Below are 24434 nucleotides of genomic sequence, written 5' to 3' on the forward strand. Positions count from 1 at the left end.
GGATTTCGTTTATCTTCATGGGCTTTTCGCTCAACCAAGAAAGGGCTATACTCAAAACAGCTATATAAAAGAGGAATGTGGACTTCCCACAGCACTGCCATTTCATCTAGCACTGAGAGTAAGACTTGCAATAGCGCATCCTCTTCCTTACAATATACGAGTAAATAAGTAGACTGGGAATCTAAAAAAATCATTAAATGTTGTGTCTTGCTTATTGTCAATTTCATGAACTATACAATATATTTAAGCCACTGGATTATATTCTATGCTCTACAACATGCAAAGAATTTGCATATGTTGACATTTCGTGTTTATCATTCAGAGATTCTCCCTTACAATAAGAGGTTGCCTAAGCCTTCAATACTCAATACTGTTACTTACCAAAATATGATCAGAAAATACTCATACTTCAAAAGAATAACTCCAATTAATATTGCCAAAGGCCGTACAGAATTCATGTGTACATTTTAATTTAAATTTTTATCAGAAACCCCACTGAAATTGATCGGAACAGTAACTTAAAAATAATATGCTATACTAGTTTTAGGCCACTAGTTTAAACCCTAAAATACTAATACCATAAGCATGGACATCCAGCATATTGATTTTATAAATCAATGCCCCTGATGTTGTAGACATTCCTAAAAAAACCTTTGATTAAGTTATTCTATCGATTTCACAAAAGTACTGTTATAAAATTAACAACACACTGTGTAGAACTGTGTAGCATTTGTGCCAAGCCACTCTTAGTTTAGATAGATACTTTATTGATCTTGTGAGGGAAATTGCAGAAACTCTTAGTTTTAATTTTTTTTAGTTGTATACTATTATATCTCCACTGCCCACAAACACAGATAAGTTTTTAAAAATAAAACAAGCAAATAAAAATAATAAAAACAATCCCAGTGCCATTATTAAAATCCTTTTCAAAATTACTGAAATATTCTGCTCAAGTTATGCTGAGGACGTTCACACAGGATGTACAGAAGAGATCCACAACCCCCTAAAAGAGCCTATTCACAGTAAGTTTTGGGAGGTTTTGTTTCCCTGTTCACTTTTTTACAAAGCAAAATAGCAAACATACAGTAGCAATATCTCTCAAGTCCAGAACTTTTTCAAGCTCCTTGCTTTCTTTCCTACTTCTATTAATAAGAAGTATTAGGCCACTCACATTAAATTTGGGGTTGTCGTATTAGGTTAAAAACTAGTCAATTGCCATTAACATTTACCTTAACATCTGAAATGACTACAACTGTTCTCCTTCATCAGTAATGTTTATTGTTCATATCAGTTTCATTGCTTAGGCCTGGTTGAGACCCAGAGACTATCAAACAAACGTTAGACAAGCTGGGCATTCAGGTTTGAAACAGAAACAGAGTTGTTTTTTTCCTGGCAATGCAAACAGTAAGAGGACACGACAGAGGACAGAAAACATACAGTACCTGAATTTGTAAACCAACATTGAGGGTACTTCCAAAACGAGAGGATTTCATTCTTGATGGCTGCAAAAAGAGAGAAAGTTACAAGCTGTTTATACTGTAATGCATTTCTCTTAGTTAAGTGTCAATGACTCCCAGGTGAGACTCAAACCAAAAAACCCACACACTGTTCTAGGAAAAGACCTGCTGTGATTCTTCTAGAAACATGCCAAACGAGTGGACCCACAATCCAAATCCACATCCAAACTATCATTAGCCCACACATACAGTATGCCAACAGAGGTAACCAACTATTAATAATACATTTAATTTATATAGCATATTTCATTACAATGAATCTCACATAAAATAAAAGGCTAAAAAAGAAGCTCAAGGAATTTAACAATAAGAAGGAAAAAGACAGGAAACTAGTTTATAGTACTAGAAGTTGATAGGCTTGTTGATAGGCCTGGTAGAGAAAGGTTTAAAGATCTCTTTTAAAGGGCTCAGTTGAAACTGCTTGTCTGAGATGATCAGGGAGTCTGTTCCACAAGTGAGGAGTAGAGATAGAGAAGCACGGTCACCCAGAGTATGGCGTTTGGTTAGGGGACCTATAGCACATTAAATTGACCTGATCATAGAGTGGAGTGAAGTTTGAAAAAGAAGAAGGTCTGTGAGTTAGGCGGGATCTTTGCCTTACAGAAACCAGGAGCAACCACAACACACTAGGAAGGGTTCAATGAGATGGTACTACCTTTGGTGGAGGCTCACTGACAGTGATAATAGGATCAAAGAATTTTGTAGCACGGGATCGATTCTTTGACTGCTGTAGTGTCTCCTGTTCCTTCTCCATCTTGAACATGTCACTAGAGAGATGCAGACACAGCACACACAATAAAAGTTCTGTAGTGCACTTTATGTGACCAAATGGCATATGTTTTCTGGATACCTTGTTTTTAGAATTGTAGTGAAACAAAAGAAAAATAAAAAAAAGAAATTATAAATGGAAAAACCCCATTACAAATAATATATACAGTATATAATCTACAGTACTGTATATTGAATATAGACGTATGACTCTACATATAAATATAGTTATTAAAAATGTGCATACGGCAAAAGACAGCTTCAAGAACTATTAACCTGTCCATATTCTTCTAGATTTTTTAGCACAAAACAAAGTGGGAATTCCTCCATATTTGGGTGTCTATCCAGTTATGTAAAAAACAATATTATTGCACCGGTCTGCAATTTTACAGAATAAAAGATCTGACAAAGAGCTAACAGGTCAAAATGTCATGTCTTGACTTCTTTCATGGGAACAATCAACATGTTTCCGCTCTTGGAGAGAATGCAGTCAAGTAGCTTGGCGGGAGGGTACCTGAGCTTGCAGACCAGCTCTGTAAATTTCGGCCTTTCCTGGGGGTCGTATGTCCAGCAGCGCGTCATCAGGGTGTATAGGGTGGGAGGGCAGATATCCGGTTTGGGCAGTCGAACTCCTTGCTCCAGCTGGTTGATCACATCTTTGTTCTCCAGCCAGAAGAAGGGCTGCTGGCCCATGCTCATTATCTCCCACATGCACACCGCTGTAGCACACAGAGAACACACGACAGTCATCCCCAGGACACCTCCTCGAACAGCGCACACACGTCAGTACTCAAAACCCTACTGGAAAACTGGAAATAATACGGAAACAAAGGACTGTCTTGAAAACTGTAGAACAGCCTATTAGAAGTGTTTTTAACAATAATTCCTTACACTTATACAGTGCTTTTCTGGACACTACATTCAAAGGGCTTTACAGGTAATGGGGACTCCCCTCCACCACCACCAATGTGCAGCATCCACCTGGATGATGCAACGGCAGCCAAAATGCGCCAGTATACTCAACACACATCAGCTATCAGTGGGGAGGAGAATAGAGTGATGAAGCCAATTCAGAGATGGGGGTTATTAGCAGGCCATGACTGGTAAAGACCAGGGGGAGATTTGGCCAGGAGTTACACCCCTACTCCCCTTGGCATTTTCACAAACAGTTTTCAAATCACTCAGTGCACAAAATATATGCAAATCAACCTGTATAGCTGTTAAACTGTAGCGGGATATAGGAATAGATAAATAGGAATATGAATAGGAATAGATACCTACGTATGTGTGTAAATAATATACAGAATCACTAGCCCTAATTATTACAAAATGGAAACCTCTTCAATCATGATACTGAGACACTGCGACAAGTCTATAGAAAACTTTAGAGCTCATGTCCTCTTCGGTGTTAAATGACAAAAGACAATACATTTGGCAAGGTATGATTATGACTTTTCATATGCAAGGTGTGTGAACAAGCAGTTACAAAGGTTAGTTAGTTGTAGTAATCCCCCATAGCTCAATGAAAGAGTGGGAATGTGCTCTAGGAATGCTAAATTGTAATGGTACAATTGTTGCATTGTAAATTTGCTACACACAGTAGGGCATTTAAGTTTCATCCGCCCAAGATCTCTAAATGGGGACGACCTTAGTGACTGCTTCTGCACAGCAACAACATCAACTGTTTACCGTAAACAGGGTTGCTGCTACAATAAGACTCGACAGATGACAATTTGGACTGTATGTACATAAAACCTCCCATAGGAGTCATAATAACAATGTCCAGTTAAGGAAACTTTATACTAGATATGTAAAGGACTAGCAGTGTGGTGCATTCTTTCTGAGGATGAATAACACGGAGAAAGAGTACTGCGGTCAGGATCATTTTATATAATCTCCATTTTATATAATCCATTTTATATAATCTCTCCCAATTCTCTCTTTCTCAAGTTTTGCTGATTATTACTGATTGTATAAATGTTAAATGTATATGGTATGACGTTATTCTAATTACAGGGCTTCAAATGTTTTCTCCATTAAACACAATACTATTTATAACTATCATGAATGGTCATTCTCTATATAGTACAGTATGTGCTTATGGAATGGCCAAGAAAGGATCATTTCTGATTTATCTGAAGCTTGGATTTCATAAAGAATTGCCGAATGGGACCTTTATGAACCCTAGGGAGTGGTTATAATACACAAGCCTGCAGATTTGTTGGCAAAAAAGCATAGAATTCAGTCAAGTCTGCAGAATATGTAAACATAGGAAGATGTATTCAATCTATTTTACACAATGTGCAAAATACAATATTGGACAGGGTCATACTACACCATTATAAAACCATTTACATTGACAAAACATCAACCTCAAAATCAGTGAAGCTCCATGTAACTATAGGCAAAACAATATGGGCATGCATGGATCTACGTAATCGCACTGTATTTCTCACTGGTTGTATCTTCAATTAGGCCCCACAAGGTGTAATTAAACTGAGGACCAATTTACAATCAGGAGTACACTAAATTCTACTTCTGTCTGCTATTAGTCCTGTGGTCCTTTTTCCCCTCAAAAACCAGCCCAAAGTGATATTGATCATTTTGAATACAGAGCAGATACAGTGAATGTAACAAAAACAGACTGAACTACTGAAATCAAACAAAAAGTCAGGCATTGAAAATGCATAAGAACAGACAGGACACTTTTATTCTTGTTTTTGTTCTTGTTACTGCTTCCATTTGACGCTGCATATGTATATATCTGTCTACAGCTATGGTAAATTATACTACCTTGAGAAAGAATCCATCATCCATCATTTGTTGTATAACAAATTAAAGGATGTTGAGAATTGAAAGCATTGTGTACATGGGATAACTGCTTAAATTACTATACTAATCTACTTTTTAAAAAGAATGGAATGTACAGAATGGGCTCTCTTGCAGAAACAAAATACCAGTCACTATATTATTCATCTTCAGACAGCATTCTAGAACTATCTAATATGTTTCTTAGTGCTGGTATTTTATTTATAAATAATCTTCCTTATACAATTTCTAAATAAATACTGAATGATTTTTAATGAGTTTAAGGAAATTAATAAGAAAGTTACTATTGTTAATATTTCTTCAAAACAACTGAGGAGAAATTTAGATCTTTCAATGGCAGTAAATGGCAAATTGTGTAGTTCAAGTTTTAAACTATTTTTATTTAAAATGTTAGTTTCCGCATACATTATTTTTTACAGAAAATATGTACTATAAAACATTCTGTTACATTATAGTTAGGGATGGACCCTTTGCGGATCCAGGGAACTCAAAGACTGCCAACAGGATCAAACAGGGAAATCCAAGGTCAAATCCAAGTCCAAAAACACTACATCAAAAAACCAGAAGGTCCTAAAGCAAAGGGAACTGAGGGAGAATACAAAAAAGTCGTGGTCGTAAAACAAGGCTAAAGTCCATAGGACAAAAGGGGGGATGCAGACTGACTCGTGGCAAACAGGAAGTGGAGCTCTCTGATGAAAACCTAATACTGAGCAGGGATGAAAAAGAGAGCTGGGGAAGGGGGGTGTGGTGATGAAGAAGTGCTGGATTGGTAAACGAGGTCTAGGTAGTATAAGTCTTCCCTGAGTACTTCAGGTGGGTAGCTGCGTCAGCATGCGTAGACTGCAAAGGAACAAGTAATAGGTTTATTCCATGCTGAAAAGAGAAGAAAGAAAACACAACGTTTCGGCCAATGCCGAAACGTTGTGTTTTTTCTTCTCTTTTCAGCACGGAATAAACCTATTACTTGTTCCTTTAAGTCTTCCCTGAGTAGCTTAGGTAGATGCCTGTGTGTTAGGAGCTCCCAGGTGGTGGGATGGTGGTACCATAACACGTTCTATAGAATATGGGCCTTATCCCTCAACCAAGAACATTTTGACAGGTAGAAAGTTTTAATTTGACCCACATTTTGAGAGTTGGTGTGCCCCAACTATTGTTTGTAGTAATAGTAACTATAGTAACTATATAGACAGGTGAACCCAGTCCATAACATGTCATACACAGGGGCTATTAATGGACACTAATTAATCTAGCCAGCATGAGAGGAGGGAGGAAATCAGAGCACCTGCAGAAAAACCTACGCAGATGTGAAACTCCACACAGATGTCTGTCAGGTTGTGCTCCAGCTCATCACATCCCTGTAGTAAACTAAGTGGTTCTTGAAGATGAATAGATACACCATATACCCTGTTAGAACATTATATAAATATTTTAAAATAAACATTTAAAAATGTAATAAAGTCATCCTAAAGTTACTTAACTTAAAACATAGCAGCAAAAGCCTGAGTGCTATTTCAGAGGAGAAAACAAAAGACAGAGGCAGACTTCTTCAATAGGCACCCTGCTGCCAGAGGACATATAAACATGTCATTGGAGGAAATTGGATTTATAAGTAATAAAAATAAATTAGGTACTCTAGAAACTATTCCCACTGCCATTTTGTACATTTTATTATTTCATAAATTTTGCGTTGAACATTTTAATAATCCATTGCAATTTTATTAACTTTAAATATTTGTGTCCATCGATTTATTGTTCAATATGTGAGCCCTAAACACAATCTCAAGGTGAAAGAGGTAAATGGTGATCTTGTGACAATGTTCTGCAAGGCAAAATCTGGCATAGAACATCTTTTGTAGCTTTCTTATAAACAGAAAGAAATGTTATTTATACTTGTACACCATATGGGGACAAATAAGGGTTTTATGGACTCAAGCAGGTTGTGGGTTCAAGACCCCACTGGAGACACTACTTCTGTACCCTTGAGTGAGATATTTTAGTCCTGGTTTCTCCAGTCCGCCCAGCTGCATAAGAGGGGACTAGCATTCTTGGTGGGGTAATCCTTGTAATCAGACTGGTGTCCCACCTGGAGGGGAGGGGAGAGGAGTCATAGCCCTAGAAACTAGGGCCCTGGTGAGCTGCAGGGGCATGTATGAACAACCAGGTAGTGGACTCCTAGCAAGTCCAATACAATCTGGAAAACCAATCCAAGCACTGCACCAGGCAATATGAAACAGCAAATCTAAGACAGCTTACAGACAGGCTCTCCACATCTGCAGTGAGCATGCCAGCCTCAGAATCAAGGATGCTCTGAGGAATGCAACTGAGAGAAAATATCTGCAATCTACACTTGAGGAGAGGCAGAAAAGTGATCAGGATTAAGCAATCCTGACTCCTGAGGAAAGCTCCTTGCACCGCAGAGGAGCAAGGGTACAGAGTGCCTGGGCTCTGGAAGAGGGGGAAAGTGGAGGGAGTACAGAGTGAGAGGAGGAACACAGAGAGAGGGGATAGAGGGGAAGATATGTGTCTGAGCATGTAGGAAGATTGGGCAAGGAGCAGCAGGCAAGGACTAGGAAAGGGGTCGGCAATTTATGGCATGCATACCATTACTGGCATGTAAAGGATGAAGTGAAACTGGCACATGCAATAAAAGTCTAATAAGCCATGAAGAAACTAAGCTTAAAAAGTATAAAAACTATGCTTGGCTGTTCTGTAATTCTCTACAACATGCTACCCATGCCCTTTAGTGTAGCAAGAAGTTGGTTTGCTTTACTTGGTTTATTTACTGCACTATGTTTCGCAGGGCTAGCCTATTGTTTTCGCAATATAGCTTACAAGCTGTGCCATTTTGCACAATGGATTGTAGAATAAATGTGTTTAACATAAAGACTGTGCTGTTTGTCCTCTGTGCTGTACCTTGAACTGCATGATGAAAAATGGGTTGTAAAACAAATGCTTCTAGCCGGCATCACCGTGCAGATGATTGAACTCAACCTCCATTTGCAGGGTGCAGATCAAACTGTTATGGGGCTTCTTGAAACGTGGAAGGCATTCCAGCATCTTTATGAACTTTCAAATAATTGCACAATCCCTTTTGCAGAGTTCGGGGTGTACAAGCAAGAACTGGCATAGGAATTTTCTATCAGATTTCAGGATTTCCAATGTTTTGGCCCGATGTTCTCTTTTCAGATTAAAACCTGCAACATGGATTTTTCAGAAAAGATCACACTAAATGGTAAGACATGCATATTAATTACATTTTAGATATTATTTTATTTTAATATATGTGTTATTAATGAAAATGTAAATAGGGTTTATTATTAGTGTTACAAAATGGCATGCAAAACCAAGTGTTTGAGTTAACTCTTGACACAGCCCTTCTGGAAGGTTGCTGACCCCTGAACTAGGATTTTGAATCAGGCATGTGCAGTGCCAGTGGAGCAACATCTAATGGTTACACTTGATAGACATGTTTGCACATCTGCTGGTTTCATTACTCCTTAATATAGAGAAGTGTAAGCCATGTAAACATGTTATTGTGATATTCTGTCCAGAACTAAAACTAGCTGTTCAGGCATCAAAAGTTACAGATTCGTCTCAGCAATACAACCAGCCCCTGAGTCATTAAAATGCAAATAGATCCCTCGAGCTTCTCTAAGTGTAAAGGGTGCATTTATTACTAGAAGCAGCAGTCATACAAGCTATTCCAAGAAAGGCTAGAAGAAGAACTACAGTAAAGCTTACAGAGAGAAAATCTATCAAAACAGGCTGACAGGTATGTGTTGAGCAGAAGATGAAATAATATGACATTTCTCTCACCGTAGGCAAGAAAACTCAGATTTACAGTACACAAAGTGCAAAGCACTTTCTATGAATTTAGCGATAAGATTATTTTTTCAAAATGCTACCAATGCTATCAGCAGTCAATTCAATTAACAATGTATTACTTGTACACAGTGTCTATGAAATTATAATTTCACTCAGATGAAGCTTCAGACTGTATAATTTACAGGCAAGCTCCGAAGTGACATGTCATCTTCATCAAGCAGAAGTGCGTCGCTCACCACAGGAAGCTGTCCAATAGCTGTTTTATTTCAACTGTTTTTATTATTATCAATCACGCTTGCTGATAAGAAGAAGAACTTGTATATAAATAGACTTTAAATCTTTTAAAACACTTCAAATATCCACAGAATTTTTCTAGAAGCCCCCCAAAAAGAAAACACAGAAAAGAAAACAGCCACGGAAAAGTTCACTGAAAGAGGTCATGATAAGGACAAGAAAGGCTGCAGACGTTTTTTCTTGTGTATCAACATCAATGAGCCAGTGATACTAAACAATAATGCATGACACAGGACAGGCTTAACTTGAATAATGGAAAACAAGGCCACAATTTAAAGCTAATGCCAGCATTTCAATAACCTGTACTGAAATGCGTAGGAATATAAGAAAAGCTAATGACAAGAACAAGCAATTCAGCCCACTTGTGCTCATCATTTTTCTGAATATTCAGTAATCCTATTACAGCATCAAGCCTGGATTTCAAAGTTTTCTGTGTCTTTGTCTAAACAACACGCCCTAGTAATTCTTTCTAAACACTGATAACAATGTAGAAAAGCTATTTCTATTATTCCTGTAAAATTGTCTTCTAAGACTTGTCCAGTTTTGTCCAAAAGTTCTGCGCACCAATTTTTAAAATGAGTAAACATTTTATATCAACATTCTTGGCTGCTCTTAGAGGACGACCTCAGGTACTGTAAATCTCATCTAAATTGTTTTTTACTGGGATTGCCTCATAAATACAGTTTATTACTGTTTAGAATTACAAACAATATCCTATTAGTTTAGCTTTATTTAAAAACAGATAAAAAGGAATTTATGTAAGACACTTTAATTAACATCAATGAATCTCAAATTGCATAAATTCAAGTATTATCACAGGAATCTGTATTAGGACCACTTTTCTTCTTAACGTATATTAATGATCTATATTCTAGCAAAGTCAGAAAATTAGTCAAGTTCACAGATAGTGCCAAACTAGTACAACTAGAAAACACTGTAGAAGTTGCAAAAGAAATCCAAAACAACAGAGACAAAATACAGGACTGTGCAAACACTTAGTTGATGCTATTTGCTTCAGACCAGGACAGGCAGTTATACAGGTAGCACAGATCAGCTATAAATGTAAAATTGGAAACACTGATTTTGAGGAGGCTACTTGGAACAGAGATCTAGGTGGTGTTTATGTACAGAAGACACATCAAATCCATATTCTATGCACCACGGGGAAGCAATAAAAATGATACACAATAACAGGATGTATACTTAAAAGCATCAAAATGTTTTGTATAACTGTACATTGCATTAGCAAGACCTCAACCTACAAAAAGGCTTTATTTGCTACTATAGAGTCGGTTTAAAGAAGAGACACCATATAAACTCCAGGACATAAGACAATGTCCTACACTGACAACCTGAAAGAACTGAACCTTTTTACTGTTGAACCCGAGAAGATGAAGGGACCTGATCCAAGGATTCATAGTCTTCAAACACATTAACAAACTCAAACAGTGAACTTTTACAGAAACATCAGTGAGACACAATGTGAAAGTGCATCTATATTACCTGTATTATCCTGGTATTACCCTAGCTACTGAAATCCCAATTGAGCTAGATTAAGCTAAATAACCCTTTTTGTTTTGCAACAATTTTTATCTCTTTAAGGAAGAAAGAGAAAATCTGTCGTACTCTAAACAAAATTATACTATGAGAATGGGAACCTTCATGCAAGGTGACAGCTCAGGCCTGAACTGCATTCCCCAAAAATCTGTTTCATTTTAAAAGTTTGTTTTGAAGCATCATAGCTGCCTGATAATTATAGAGAGGGTTAGAAAAACTATTTAGCGCTCTAAGAATAGTTTGGTTATGTGTTTTTTGTGTTTCTGTGCACAAGAAATACAAGAGCACTAGCTTCTCTACCTTACAGCTCTATTTGTGTCTGTTTTCTGGGGCTCACCTATTAAAGATCACTTGCTATGACACCCTAAGCCGCAGGTGCATAAAAATATAAATAAAGTAGAATTGAAATGTGTTCAAGCCTTAATTGGTGCTCTGTATCAGTATCTGAACATAGAAATCTGCATCATGCCTATTTATTGACATAGTATATATTTGTCTAGATGGAGTGCGGACTGAAGTCTATCTATGAAAATACCATTAACATTGTGGCACTTAAATTATAATTAAAACTCATTCAAGTTAAATTTGTTCCAATTTAACTTGAGCCCCTGTTGGTGTGTTGCTCATTTTACTCGGCTTTGATCTTATCTAAGCCTTTTGTCATGTTCTACACACTTAGGGGAAAGCCACCTTAGAACAGCACTTACCAAACATCCAGACATCACTAGAACAGGTAAAACGTCTGAAGTTGATGGACTCTGGAGCCATCCACTTGATTGGGAGTCTGGTTACAGAGGCTGCAGAGGAACCAAACAAGAGACTTACAAATCACGGAGTTCTCGCAAGTAAGCAATGGCAGCAAATATTTTCTTACTTCGCCAGTAACTTCAGAAAAGCAGCTATGTCGCACTATGGTCTCACCATTAAGATTACATACTGTACAACTAATTAGCCAAGCATTCCACAAACTGTTCGGTGGAACACTGGTGTTCCCTGCAGAGAAAATAGGGGTTCTGTGAAAACAATCGATGCTAGCATTATATTTTCTTCTAAAATATAAAATATGAAATTGCATGTCAAAAATACTAAGATGCTTGAATAGCATTTAGATTCCAGGTATATTAATATTTATAACCCATTCATTATATCATAGTTACTAGGTGACTTGTGACAAAACAATGAGTCCTACGTGTCTGAGCCTGAGTGGCACTTCCCTTTACTACCACATACATATGTGGATGTTTATATTACATTGCAGTGAAAACTAAATGTAGGAAAAGACCTGATGCTGCATCTGATATGAGGATCCAACTCTCCAGCATCATCCCTAACATTTAGCAGATTTATGATAAAAAAATGCATTTTTAGCATTAATGTTTTTTTTAAACACAACTGTTCTATTTTTGTACAGTACCAAGGACACTTACCATCTTTATTATTATATATTAATCTTTTGTTTTTGGACTTATTTGTGCTTAATTGTACTTTCTATACTTACTGTAATTATAGGTTTACTAACCATCCACCGAAAGTATCAAATGACAGTTGTTCATTCACCTTATTTTCACCTGATTTTCTTAAATTCTTCCCTCCTTATTATTTAAATAAAATGTAAATAAAAATAAAAAAATTTATTTAAAAAAATAGGGAAATAATGGCAATAATAAAAACAGCAGTAGTTATGGATATCTACTTTTACCTGCTTATTTTTTAATTTAAGTCTTGAGTTACTTTATACAAGACATATTAACTGGAAAGCATTTACAATATCATCAAACTTTTACTGTTTACAAATGAGAAACGACCCATTTTGTTGCCTGTTCCTGTACTCAACTTATTTGACCTCAAACAGACTAACCTTTATAATACTCCTCGTCCTCAATGTATCGGGACAAGCCAAAATCTCCCAGCTTCACACACTCGGGAGCAGCTACGAGCACATTCCTCACAGCAATGTCCCTTCATAAAAGACAGAAAGGGAAACGATTATTTCTGTGCAGTTTATTTGAGGTCTTTAAGCCATTTATTGGAGTCTGTGATTACAGATGTCCACTAAAAAAAGTCTTAAGCACTAGATCCAGATAGATTTTACAATGGGGCTTTTCAGAAAAGAAGGAAATGCATGTAAAATCCATTAGTAAAATTAAACATTAGCAATAATACAATGTATACAATATCAGTCAGTTGGGGTTCAGTATAACTGTATACGAACATAAAAAGCAACAAGCAGAAAAGGAACCCACAGAACTGTTTAAAATCGTAAAGAAAAGTATCTAAAAAGACCAATATGAAAATAATTTTTGAGGCATCAGTCTACTACAGGGAGGATTTTCAAATAGGACTCCTGGGGGTTTCTCAGACATACTGTACAATAGCCATGCCCAGGTCTGACAGAATTACCAGTGGATCAGGTAACCAGTTACACTTTAATTCAGGTTTGCAAATTGTGTTTTTAAAACATCTGAGTAAATCCATAAGGTACAAAATGTGGCACAAATGTGATATTAACTAACTTCTAAAGTAAATTAACTGAATGTTAGTGATAAAAATCTATCATAACTGTTTCTTCCATCATTATTAACATATGCAGACATACATGTTAACTGTTTATGTTTATGTATAAGTTAACTTTTTAACTACGTATGAAATTGACAGGTGCTTATCTTGACAGATCCTTTACATCTTTTAGACAATGAGTGGAAGCAATTAAAAAGGCAAAGCAAATGTTAGGATACATAGTTAAAAGAAAATAATTTAAATCAAGGGAAGTTATGTTATGATTGTATAACACAATGTTATGGCCATTTAGAATACTGTGCAAAGTTTTGGTCACCACATTATAGAAAATACACAGTATAGCTTTCTGGAAGAGAACAGCAACCAGATATATTCCAGGGTTTGAGGGAATGCCTGCACTGGCAGGCTGAAGGAAGTCAACCATTGTCTCGAACAGGGAAGACTATGAGGGGACCTGACACAAGTACTCAAAAGACACCGCCAAATTTAAAACCAAGACCAGCAAGGCATTCCCTTACCCCAAAGCTTTGTGGGATGGATCAAGCTACCCAGCCAGGCTGTTGAAGCTGATATCCTGACTTTGATCAAGAAACAGCTGGATGAGATACTTGGATCAGTTAACTTCTATCAGATGGCCCTACAGACCCCTCTCATTTGTAATATTTTTATGTTCCTGTGTTCTTCTATAAATAGATCCAAACAGATCCGACTTTGTGTCCAGATTGAATGCCTATTGCCATGAGCACAGAGACTTACTGTATGAATGCCTAACATTCTGATGAGGGAATAGTAATGCAGAAACTAATTGTCTGGGTTTCCTTGTGGTAGACGTTCCCTAAATTTTAACAAAACTAGTTTAATGGACATGTAATGAAATGTTATCTTCACGTGTGTAAGAAACTGAACGTGTTTATATTAATGTATATTCTGGAACATGCTCTTCCATTCACATTAATGTACAAGACAGCATTTGTCAAACCGAATGTCCAGCCGTCCTCTACTTTGAGAAAGGATTGAGGAAGTGAGGATTTCAAAAACAAAACAAGATCCAGTATCCTCTACAGCCGTTTCCTGAGAGTAAAACCTGTTTCTCCTTTCTGTGATCAAATTAGAAATGTTCTCTCCATCTTCTTCCTCACAGCTGGTCTGACTCCTACTCATCAAGATCCACTTACAGTACAATTACTGTACATACGTAGCAGATTACCTGCATTTTAACATTGAAAATACTGCAAATTATTACACCCTGTCCTCTAATAAAGTGAGTCTACATACCATCTTTGAAGCTATAACCCTTTACAATTTGCAATTTATACAATATATATTTAAATAATGGTTAATGTACAGTATGTATTGTACAGTTTTTGTTAAAGAAATTTCAGGAATTGGACCACACTTAAATACATTAAAAATGTTTTATTAATCTTCTCCTTTTCATTTTTTAATGTTTTTCTTTAGTACTTTACTTATAGGTTAAAAACAAGATTCTGGACATACTGTACAGATGTTTGTTAGATACCACAGTGAACACCACATTACAAGAATCACTTCTAGAAATGACACATAACCTTAAAAATTTCTAAGATTATTTAACTTACTTAAAAAGACAGTAATTATAAACATTATTCACACATTTCCATTGTGTTACCTATTGCAAGACGTTAAGTTCAAAGAAGAAAAAAAAAATTAGGTTATATGAAATCATACAGTATGTGGTCTTTACACATCATCTACCTGTGCACCATGTTTACTCCCTCCAGGTAAGCCAGAGCTTTGCAGATTTGTAAAGAGTAGAGGATCAATGTGGCGGTTGTCAGGTTGTGCTTGTTGTCTGTAAGGTAGTTTCCAAGCTGAGAGACAGAAAGAGAGAATCAAAGTATGCATTTCATGTACTGCATTATCTTAATTATAGTATACATTGGTGAAGTAGTAGGTTTTATAAGCAGCTAACATAACGCTCAGTTTCTCAATGCTTCAGGCAGCTGAGGTTCTCCATACACAGTGATCTATTCTTCCTCATACTTACTTAATGTCATAGTCAATGAGACATTTTGCCAAAATGTATTGGTTAATACTTCAAATATAATATTTCAGACTTCAAATAGGTTTTAACTTTAAGTAACAAATAAACCATAAACAGTTTTGATATATTTTTAATATAGCAGACATTCAAAGTAATGCATGTACTGTGTGTGCATTAATTAAGAGAAAGCGGAGTACAGAAAAAGGGTGTAAATAGACTTGACTTAATTAATGGGGAGCCACAGGGACCTGTATTAGGACCACTGCTGTTCTTCCTCTTTATCAATGATCTACTGTAAGTTCTGGCATAAATAATAAACTTTTCAGGTTTGCAGATGATAACAAAATAGGTGAATTAAGAAAGACTGGAGAAACAGTTTCATATTCAGTATTCACAAATTTCAAGATTAGTTTTACTTACAGGTAACAGAAATACAAAATCTAAATAGAAGATGGCATCAACTGAGCCTGAAAAAAACTGCTTATGATACTTTGGTATTTATTCTGCTACATCACTTTAATTTTCTAGACAATGTATGAAAGCAAAAAAGTAATACAGGACTTTAAGATATTTTGATGAAAGTATAGAATTTTAATAATGGCACTGAAAGTAATGTTAAAATTGTACAAAGACATTGACATTTTCAATTTAACGTTTTTAGAATCACTGGAACATAATCTGGAAGTCATAAATGTAAACTAAGAGGAAGTGCGTTTAAACCGAACAGGAGGCACTTTTTAACAAACGGGATAGTGTAATTGTGTTGAGTTTTCACACACGGGACAAGCTACGCAGGCATGATGTTGACAGTGTCAACCCAAGAGGAAACAAGTTGAAATCTTGTGGAAGTGCATTTAAAAGCAAGAGCAGGAGGCATTCCTTTACATAAATGGGTGTGTGAGTAGGAAATAAGCCATGTTTCTGAAGTTGATACCCTGAGATATTTCACAAAATGGCTGAATGAAACCTTAGGATCAATAAGTTACTAGCAGCAAAATGAGCTAAATGGGCCAAATAATGGTCTCCTCTCATTTGTAACCTTTCTATGCTCTTTTCAACACTGTCATACATATTCAGGTTTCTTATGATATTTGCTTACACTTTTCATTTTCCAGAGTTTACATTCTGAAGTACAAGTCTTAGATACCATCTAAATACCTAACCCTGTCTACAGTACAATAGAACCGATCTGGAACACATTATATTAAATCCAGCTTCAGGCATGCACACTGATGTATCATTGCACATCTAATTGTAGGCATTATTGAAATATACTGCTCAGAACAACTGAAGAAGCAAATGTCAATGTCAGAATATGAGGATTTCAAAACCTAATACAGTATAAATGCTAAACAGCTTTCTTGCAAAGCATATCCAGAGAGTAATTCTCCAAACTGGCTGGCTGTAAATTTTGAAGCCATTACAGTACCAGGTAGAAAAGCAAACTTGGGATTTGTGTGACAAAAGAGTTTTTAAATAAACAACATACAACAGTCTCTAATATATTTTGTGTAGCATTAACATGCTCTTGACAACAACAGGGTTTATGTTAAATCACCTAATGGCATCATGAAGAATGGACTGCTGCTCTCAGTCCAGAGCTTGTCTTAGCTTATGAAATATACTGACCACTATATAGTGCGTGCATGTTTACACTATTATGCTATACCACATATAAAAAGAACCACAAATGCCACGAATAGTACAGTATGCAGATGGACATTTTATGATGGATTTCAGATGAAGTGCATCTATATAGTATTGTACAAATGTCGGGGTTCAGATGTTTTATTTTCAGGTGATACATATCATAATTATATGAAATATACTTATTACAGTATATTAACATTGTGACAACATGGGGAAAACATTGTTTTCATTATAGTCACATTAAATTTGACACAAAAGTCAATACATTTCAAAGGAAAATTAGGTTTATCTGTCCACAATGTTAGTTATAGAAACCAAAAATAGGGTTTATAAAACATCTGCATGTAACCACAAGTCATAGTCAATATTATAAACCATAACAGGTTTATAACAATTAAAACTGAAATTGCCTTCACCTAGTGTTATCTACTGCGAAAGTACACCATAACTATTTGGAATGGTGCTGAGGACATAATGTTTTAGTATTTAGGCACTTAGATAAGTCTAAAAGAGTTTGGTAGTAGTAGTGTTGGTAGAACAGCAGATGGCACTCTTTCCTCTGGATCTACAGTAAATGTCTAATCCAATGCCCTGCAAAGGTGACGAGAGATGCTGCGCTGTAGGATGTGCATTCTTTAGATGAGGTATTAATTAGAGGTTCCGACTCTGTGGGCCATTAAAAGTTATAATTAAAAATGCCAAGGGATCATTAATGGGTCATTAAAGATTGGGCCTCAGTTTGACTGGGAAGCCTTTTCCGAATACCTATTTCTCTTTGAGTAAATAAGTCTTTCCTACTCTACTCTTTTTCCTAAACAAATCTCCTTTAAGTTTCCAATGGTGACACCATGCCCTTGTTTCACTCCTGATTTTGAAACTATAAATTGAACTTACAGGTATACTATATACAGTATACAATCTTAGGATTTTATAAGCTTAGATCAAATCTCCTCTTATTCTCCTCTTTTCAAGTCTGAGGAAATTTGTCTCCCTCAACCAGTCTGTACGACATTCCTCTGAGACCAGGAATAATTTTTTGTTACTCTTTTTTGGACTCTTTCTAAGGCAATACATTTTTTTCCGTAGTTTGGTGACCAAAGCTGAATATAGTATTCCAAATCAGGTCTTGCTAGTGCATTAAAGAACTTTAGTTCCCTGGATTTAAAATCCATATTTTTGTTATATAACCAAGCATTCTGTGTGCTTTTTATGATTGCTTACCCACCTTGTCTTGATAAGTAAATAAAACAATCTGAATATAAACACCCTGATAGCTTTCATGTGTAGCGTCCTACAGCTCAGAAGCAACTATGTGATGTACAGTACGTAGTTAGGTATGTGCTCCTGTTACTAGTAAATCGCCTTGCACTTACTGTATCAATGTTGAATTTAATCTGCCAAGTGTCAGCTCAGTCCATGATTTTGCCCAATTGTCCCGTCTCTTTGTAACTCCCTTGCTGATATTTCTGTGTTTGCCTCTCCATCTCCACCTTTGTATCATTACCGAATTTAGTGTATTTCTTTGTCATAATGTCATAATCTTTAAATAAACTAGAATCTAAATTGTTAATATAAATCAGGTAGAGAAACAGGCCCAAAACAGATCCCTGGGGCACACCCCTGCGCTCATCTGCCCAGATAGAGTTTATGCCTATTACGTTAAAGTATTATCTATCTAACCGACTGTTAACCAGTTCTCAACTCACATACACACATACATACAGATCCAGCCGTCTAGAATGCACAAGGTGTCATTCGGTATACCGTTGTATACCACAGAGTCCCATACAGCATAACAATGCATCATGGTATTTTATTTTAAAATATGATGCAGGACCGCACTGCAATACTCTGTAAAATGTCACTTGCCACTGAAGGTCTGATTTATCGTGCCACCTGGTAAATTACCACAGCTGTGTGTTTGTCACAAAAATTAAAACATTATTAAATGTTTATTAACTCATTAGTGCTTTCTTGTATCTTAATCATATTGTATGTACTGTATACTGTACTGGTGGCCACATTGCTACCACAACCCCAAAATGAGATATTATTATTATTTATTTTTATGATCGGCTTCAAAGAAACAAATTTCCTACAGTACAGAAAGGTAGAGTAGATAACACAGTGCTTCAAAAAAACACATCAAACAAATGAAGCAAATGTCCATACAAAACCACTCTCAGACAAAAATAGCATTTAATCTTTCTGAGTTATGTAACAGATGACAGTCAAGATTGCATTTGCCATCTGAGGCGCTAACAATTGTGAAATTCAAGCTCTGTTAGAAGAAAACCTGTCACAAAACATGAAATATTCTACATTCCCTTTGATGACATGTATGCATCTCAGTTACCATATGATAATTCATTCAGCACTATATAAGAACTTTAGGTTTCTACAAAAAATGGTTTACATATAAAATTGTATGTCAGTCTGCTAAAGACATAAATGTGAGAAAAAAATTGTGTTTCAGCAAGAGAATGATCAGGCATGAATCCCATTGAGAATCTGTGGAAGGACTTGAAAACTGCTGTCTATAAGCGACCCCCAAGCAATTTGAGAGCCCTTGCACAAGAAGAATGTACAAAACTTGCACAAAGGCAGTGTTACAAATTTAATAGAAACTAGAATAATTTCTTATCTGCAGACAAGCAGATATACAATAAAAGGTATTTGTATATTTTTCTTTAATACTGTCTATGTCTTATCTGTACTAATAAATAGAACAAGTTAAATTAGCACTATTTACTCTATTCTATTATTGATTCTATTATTTTGTTCAAGTATTTATTTATAGTATTTATTCTATTCTAATAAATAGAATTTAAGTTGATTATGATCACACATTAAACAGAAATTAATATGTCAAACAGTAATGCAGCAAACAGTGCTAAACAATAGCCTTACATCCAAACTTTCTTTAACAGGATTCATTTTTCATCATCATAAAACAAATCCTCCCAAAAAACGTTCTGGCACAAAACTGCAGATTACAAAACCCCAGACTCAAACATCTGAACACCCCAGGAAATCTTAAGCAAACATCAAATTTACCACTCAATAAGACTGGTTTACGACATAATGATAAAAATCATGTAATGCTATGGGTCCTGTTGTACTCTCCCACTCTGCAATTGACCAACAACAGTCTAATTGATGTAAGTCTGATGGCTACTGTTAAATCTGCAGTTTGCTGCACCATCTATAACTCCAAGGTCCTGAGCCACACAGCACCCAAAAAACACAAAAAACCCACAGAAGTCTTACATGATGCTACACCAGAATAAGCACCAACCTCTCCATACTGGTAGAGTTCCATGACGATCCACACAGGATCCTCCTCAATGATTCCTATCAGCCTCACAATGTGTGGATGGTCAAGTTTTTTCATGATCACTGAAACAGCAATCATACAGAAAGTCATGGATTCCAAATACTGTAACAAACAGCTGAATGCATGGAAATCTTAAACACACTCTCACAAAATAAAAACTGAGTTGCAATGGGCATAAACAACACAACAAGTGAAAATAAAAATACTTTAAAATTTTAATTTGAAGTCCTAATGATCATACCTTGCTAAAGAACAGAAGATCCCCGTAAATGACTCACTTTTTGACTAATGAATGTCACACACCGATGAAATTTAAACATTTGAGTCAAAATATTGAATTCAAAGATTCTAACATGATCAAAGTGAGGAAACGTTAAAATAGAAAACCTGAAAAATACTGTAAAACATCAGTTCGAATCAGGTAAACCAAGACTAATAAACTTTGCTTATTTTGTGACAGGCAAGTTAGGACCCTGGCCTACTTACCAGCTTCACTCATAAATTTCTCCTTCACATCAGGAGAACAGTCCTTGCAGGTTTTCACAGCAACACTTATCCTCTCTCCCTTCTGAAAAAAAAGAGGTTTACTCATGTAAAAAATATGCCCTGCTAAATAAAATTAACACAAAAGACCATTAGTCCATCCGCCTAATTTTAATAACAGGGTTGCAGTAATGGAGCCTAACTGGACAGACAATGAGCACAAGGTAGGATACACTCTGGAAAGGATGACAGACACACATAAGGGGGACAATTTGAAGGTACCAGTTAGCCTAGATAGCAAGTCTTTTAACTGTAGGACGAAACCATCCCAGTGAGAACCTATGGAGAGACAGGAAGAACAACTCCACAAGGAAGGCACTCAAGGCTAGAACTGAACCCAGAACTCAAAAGTAAGCAACACCAACCACCATGCCCCCTAACCACCCTATCAAAAGACCACAAAGTATATCTGCATTTACTGATATGTTTGTTTTAAAAAATGACGCAATCATTCTTATTTTAAACAGATGGAGTCAATAAATGATTTGAAATCTATCAAGCTCCTAAAAGAAAGAAAGAAAAGGAGAGACAGAACTTCAGCTTCTGATCGACTCTCCCTGTAAAGACACTAACACTCTCCAGTAGTGTGGAAGCTGAGCTGGAGATTAGCTGCTCACCGGTGCTCTGTGGCTGAGCCACAAGTCCTGTATAACAGCTGAAATCCTGTCAACTGCAGGAAGAAAAGTGGAATGACAAGCTACAGATGAAGCAGCTTGCGTCATGACAGCTGTGGACTTGATTTTTTTTTTTTAATGTGGATGTAGATTTCTGTTATTATTGCTCATTCATAAGGATTAACCTTTAGTGTTTTTTTTTCCTTTATTTTTTCAAATTCAACATACAGAGCACTAAAGGTCTAGGACAGCTTCAGAAGCTTTCTCTCTGTCATCGTATGTTTTGCCCATTACAGATACAAATATCGTATTACATAATAAGAATTCAATCGTAATACCATTTAAAACGAAAGTGTGTAACTTGCCTTGTCCTTATAAACTCCTTCATGCACCTCCCCAAAAAAGCCTTCCCCCAGAATCCTCCCCAGGACAATATCATCTCGGGAGATTCCAAATTTTATAACTAGAAGAGAAGAATAACATTTATTTTTGTATTTCTCCTAAAATGTTTTTATTCTCTACTTTTTGAAGTCTCAGATTTCTTTTACACTTACAAATAGGAAATCTAACACTGACTCTTCAGCAATGTGGATGAAGCAGCTTCATTGAATATTTGCTTCATTCATTATATTACTGTGATTTCATACATATATTCTGACATATTAAAAGGGATGTAAAGAATATTTAACTTTTTTATTTCTTACCCGACTTTGGCCGTTCATCGGGTATCTCCGCATAGATGTCAGACCCTGCCACGTGGAAAATAAATTATAATGGGTTTGGCCTTATTTCTAGTTGTTTTCCACATACAGTATAGTATAGAACCTTACTGATAACATCAAAGAAATTCATCAATTTAAACATTCAAATCCCTATACTGAACAAATGGCAAATTATAGTAGAACAGTCAACTTTATTCTGAACTGCCTGGCTTCCATGCTTACCATTTTAAAGAATAGAGGAATCTTAAATAATTATGGAAGAAAAAACATTTTCAGCAAAAAGGTCTTCTTTTGAACATTTTTTAATAGAAGCTGTCTGACACATACCTACGCTCTCCCTCACAGTAGTGTTGGATCCCATGCTCTTGTGATCACTGGTAACAGAAAGGCAACATTACCAGCTAAACCAAATATACCACCCAGAAATCCCCAATAATACTGGGTCAATCTACATTCATTTTTAATTTTCAAACTATTACCATGTGGTATCTCAAGGAAGAGCACTTTCTTTCTCATAATGGCTCAAGCGAGATTTCACCATATGCAAGAAGAAAGAGCACAAACGCAAGCCATTACTTTGGTTCCTCTTCTTTACATGTTAAAGTAAAGCTCAAAGTCTGCTGTACAGAGCCCAGCCTTGAGGACTGCTAGCTACTACCCTGAATTTGAATGTGATGTCACATTCATTAAGACAACACAGATTCAGTCTTGTATTATCTTTCTATATCTCCTGTGGTTATCTCAGCAGCATTCTCAGATCGTTCTATTTCCCGACAAAAAGGATGACTGCATTGGCAGACAATTTTTCAGCCCCAAATGGAAGGACAGGTGGGTTAAAATACCAGCTTTACCAATGGGAAGAGATCCCTTAAAAGAGGGGTGTGTCCCATACATTTATAAATTAAATCTTCAAAGCAATAAGGTTCAAATTTCAACCTGCAGTTGGTCATGACAGATATGCCTTTCAGGGATCTCAAGTAATAAGCAGTAATAAATGAGCTTTCCTTCTATCTAGAGAGCACAGGAAAAAAAAATGTTGAAACATTACCAGTGCCCTTGAAATATTCATCCCTGGAAATAAATACAGTATAGTACAAGACCACAGCTGAACAGCAGCAATCTACTGTAGGTGGTACAGATGCAGCCATTCAAAATGGGTGAGTTATTTTGCGGCATACCCCGGTGGGCGTGTCGCGGTATAACGCGGTGTCACGCAGTGTCACGTGGTTAATCGCGCGTCATTTGACGCTCTGCCGGAAACTATCCGGGGTCACCTTGTAAAACCGCCAGGGGGAGCTTAACCTCTCATGTACAGCATTTGAGCCTTTAATTTTGAACAGTGTATTACAGCATGTTAATCTTCAGTCATTAAAATGTTGGTATATTTTATGAAAGCAAGATTGCTCAGTTGGACAAAAGTACACAACCTACCTTTATCAGAAATATTTATGCATCAAAGCCTTTACCGAAGATATTACTAATAGTATTAATAATGGATGACTTTGGACAAGCTGTATACTCAAAGTATAATTTCTTTAGCACATTTGTACAAGCACTTGGAATCTGTCCAAGCCATACTTTGTCAGGCATTTTGTTTTACTTCAACGGGCATAAAAACTTCCTTGCTTTTAACAGGGCGTTTCATAATTTCTAACTACGAAAATGATTTAAAATGCGACACCTATCATTCAACTAGAGCTTAAAATATCACAAGGAAAAATACACACCGGTATTCCATTTCTCCCTAAACATTGTAAGCTTCGAAGTCTTTAACTAACGTGATACCGGAGTCAACAAGCATACTTTTAGAATTTGATTAAAAGGGAATATAATATGGAATCGCGTATCTCAAGAATTTAATAACGGTATGATTATATCCGTGTACTGCGGCAGGGCTGTGTAGGGCTGTTTCGCCTGCCTGCTCATGCGAGCTGTCTTGTAGCCTACTGGTCTAGGTGCGTGACTACCAACGGGCAGGTTGTGTGTTCAAATCCAGCTGGTGCTGGACCTTCCAGTTTTATTTATTTATTTTTTAATCGCGTAACATAAACATATTACCGTATGCAAACTGTACTGTATACAATATGTATATGTATATTTAATGTCTTAACTGTGCCCGTTTAAGTATTGAATATTCATATCTAATTTTACCACTGAAGGGAAATCTTAACATAAACATACAGTATATGGCTGGTCTCGGTACTTTAAAGAAAACATACACACCGGTATTCCATTTCT

The 24434-nt window shown here is 36.3% G+C and overlaps 1 protein-coding gene across 3 annotated transcripts in view; it reads right to left on the bottom strand.

The window, feature by feature from the left end:
* LOC148840021 (protein-tyrosine kinase 2-beta-like) overlaps positions 1-24434 on the bottom strand; it is an 81673-nt gene that overhangs the window by 11751 nt on the left and 45488 nt on the right. For all 3 annotated transcript variants that reach the window (XM_088906165.1, XM_088906156.1, XM_088906147.1), the window contains exons 13-23: positions 22524-22570; positions 22179-22223; positions 21840-21937; positions 20804-20885; positions 20279-20379; positions 15042-15157; positions 12649-12749; positions 11498-11587; positions 2800-3004; positions 2173-2284; positions 1443-1502 (exon numbers count right to left, since the gene is read on the bottom strand). In XM_088906165.1, coding sequence (XP_088762291.1) covers positions 1443-1502; positions 2173-2284; positions 2800-3004; positions 11498-11587; positions 12649-12749; positions 15042-15157; positions 20279-20379; positions 20804-20885; positions 21840-21937; positions 22179-22223; positions 22524-22570 — 1057 coding nt within the window. The remainder of the gene's footprint in view (positions 1-1442; positions 1503-2172; positions 2285-2799; positions 3005-11497; positions 11588-12648; positions 12750-15041; positions 15158-20278; positions 20380-20803; positions 20886-21839; positions 21938-22178; positions 22224-22523; positions 22571-24434) is intronic.

Source organism: Atractosteus spatula, chromosome 2 (assembly GCF_055471065.1).
Source record: "Atractosteus spatula isolate fAtrSpa1 chromosome 2, fAtrSpa1.hap1, whole genome shotgun sequence".
Taxonomy (NCBI): Eukaryota; Metazoa; Chordata; class Actinopteri; order Semionotiformes; family Lepisosteidae; genus Atractosteus; species Atractosteus spatula.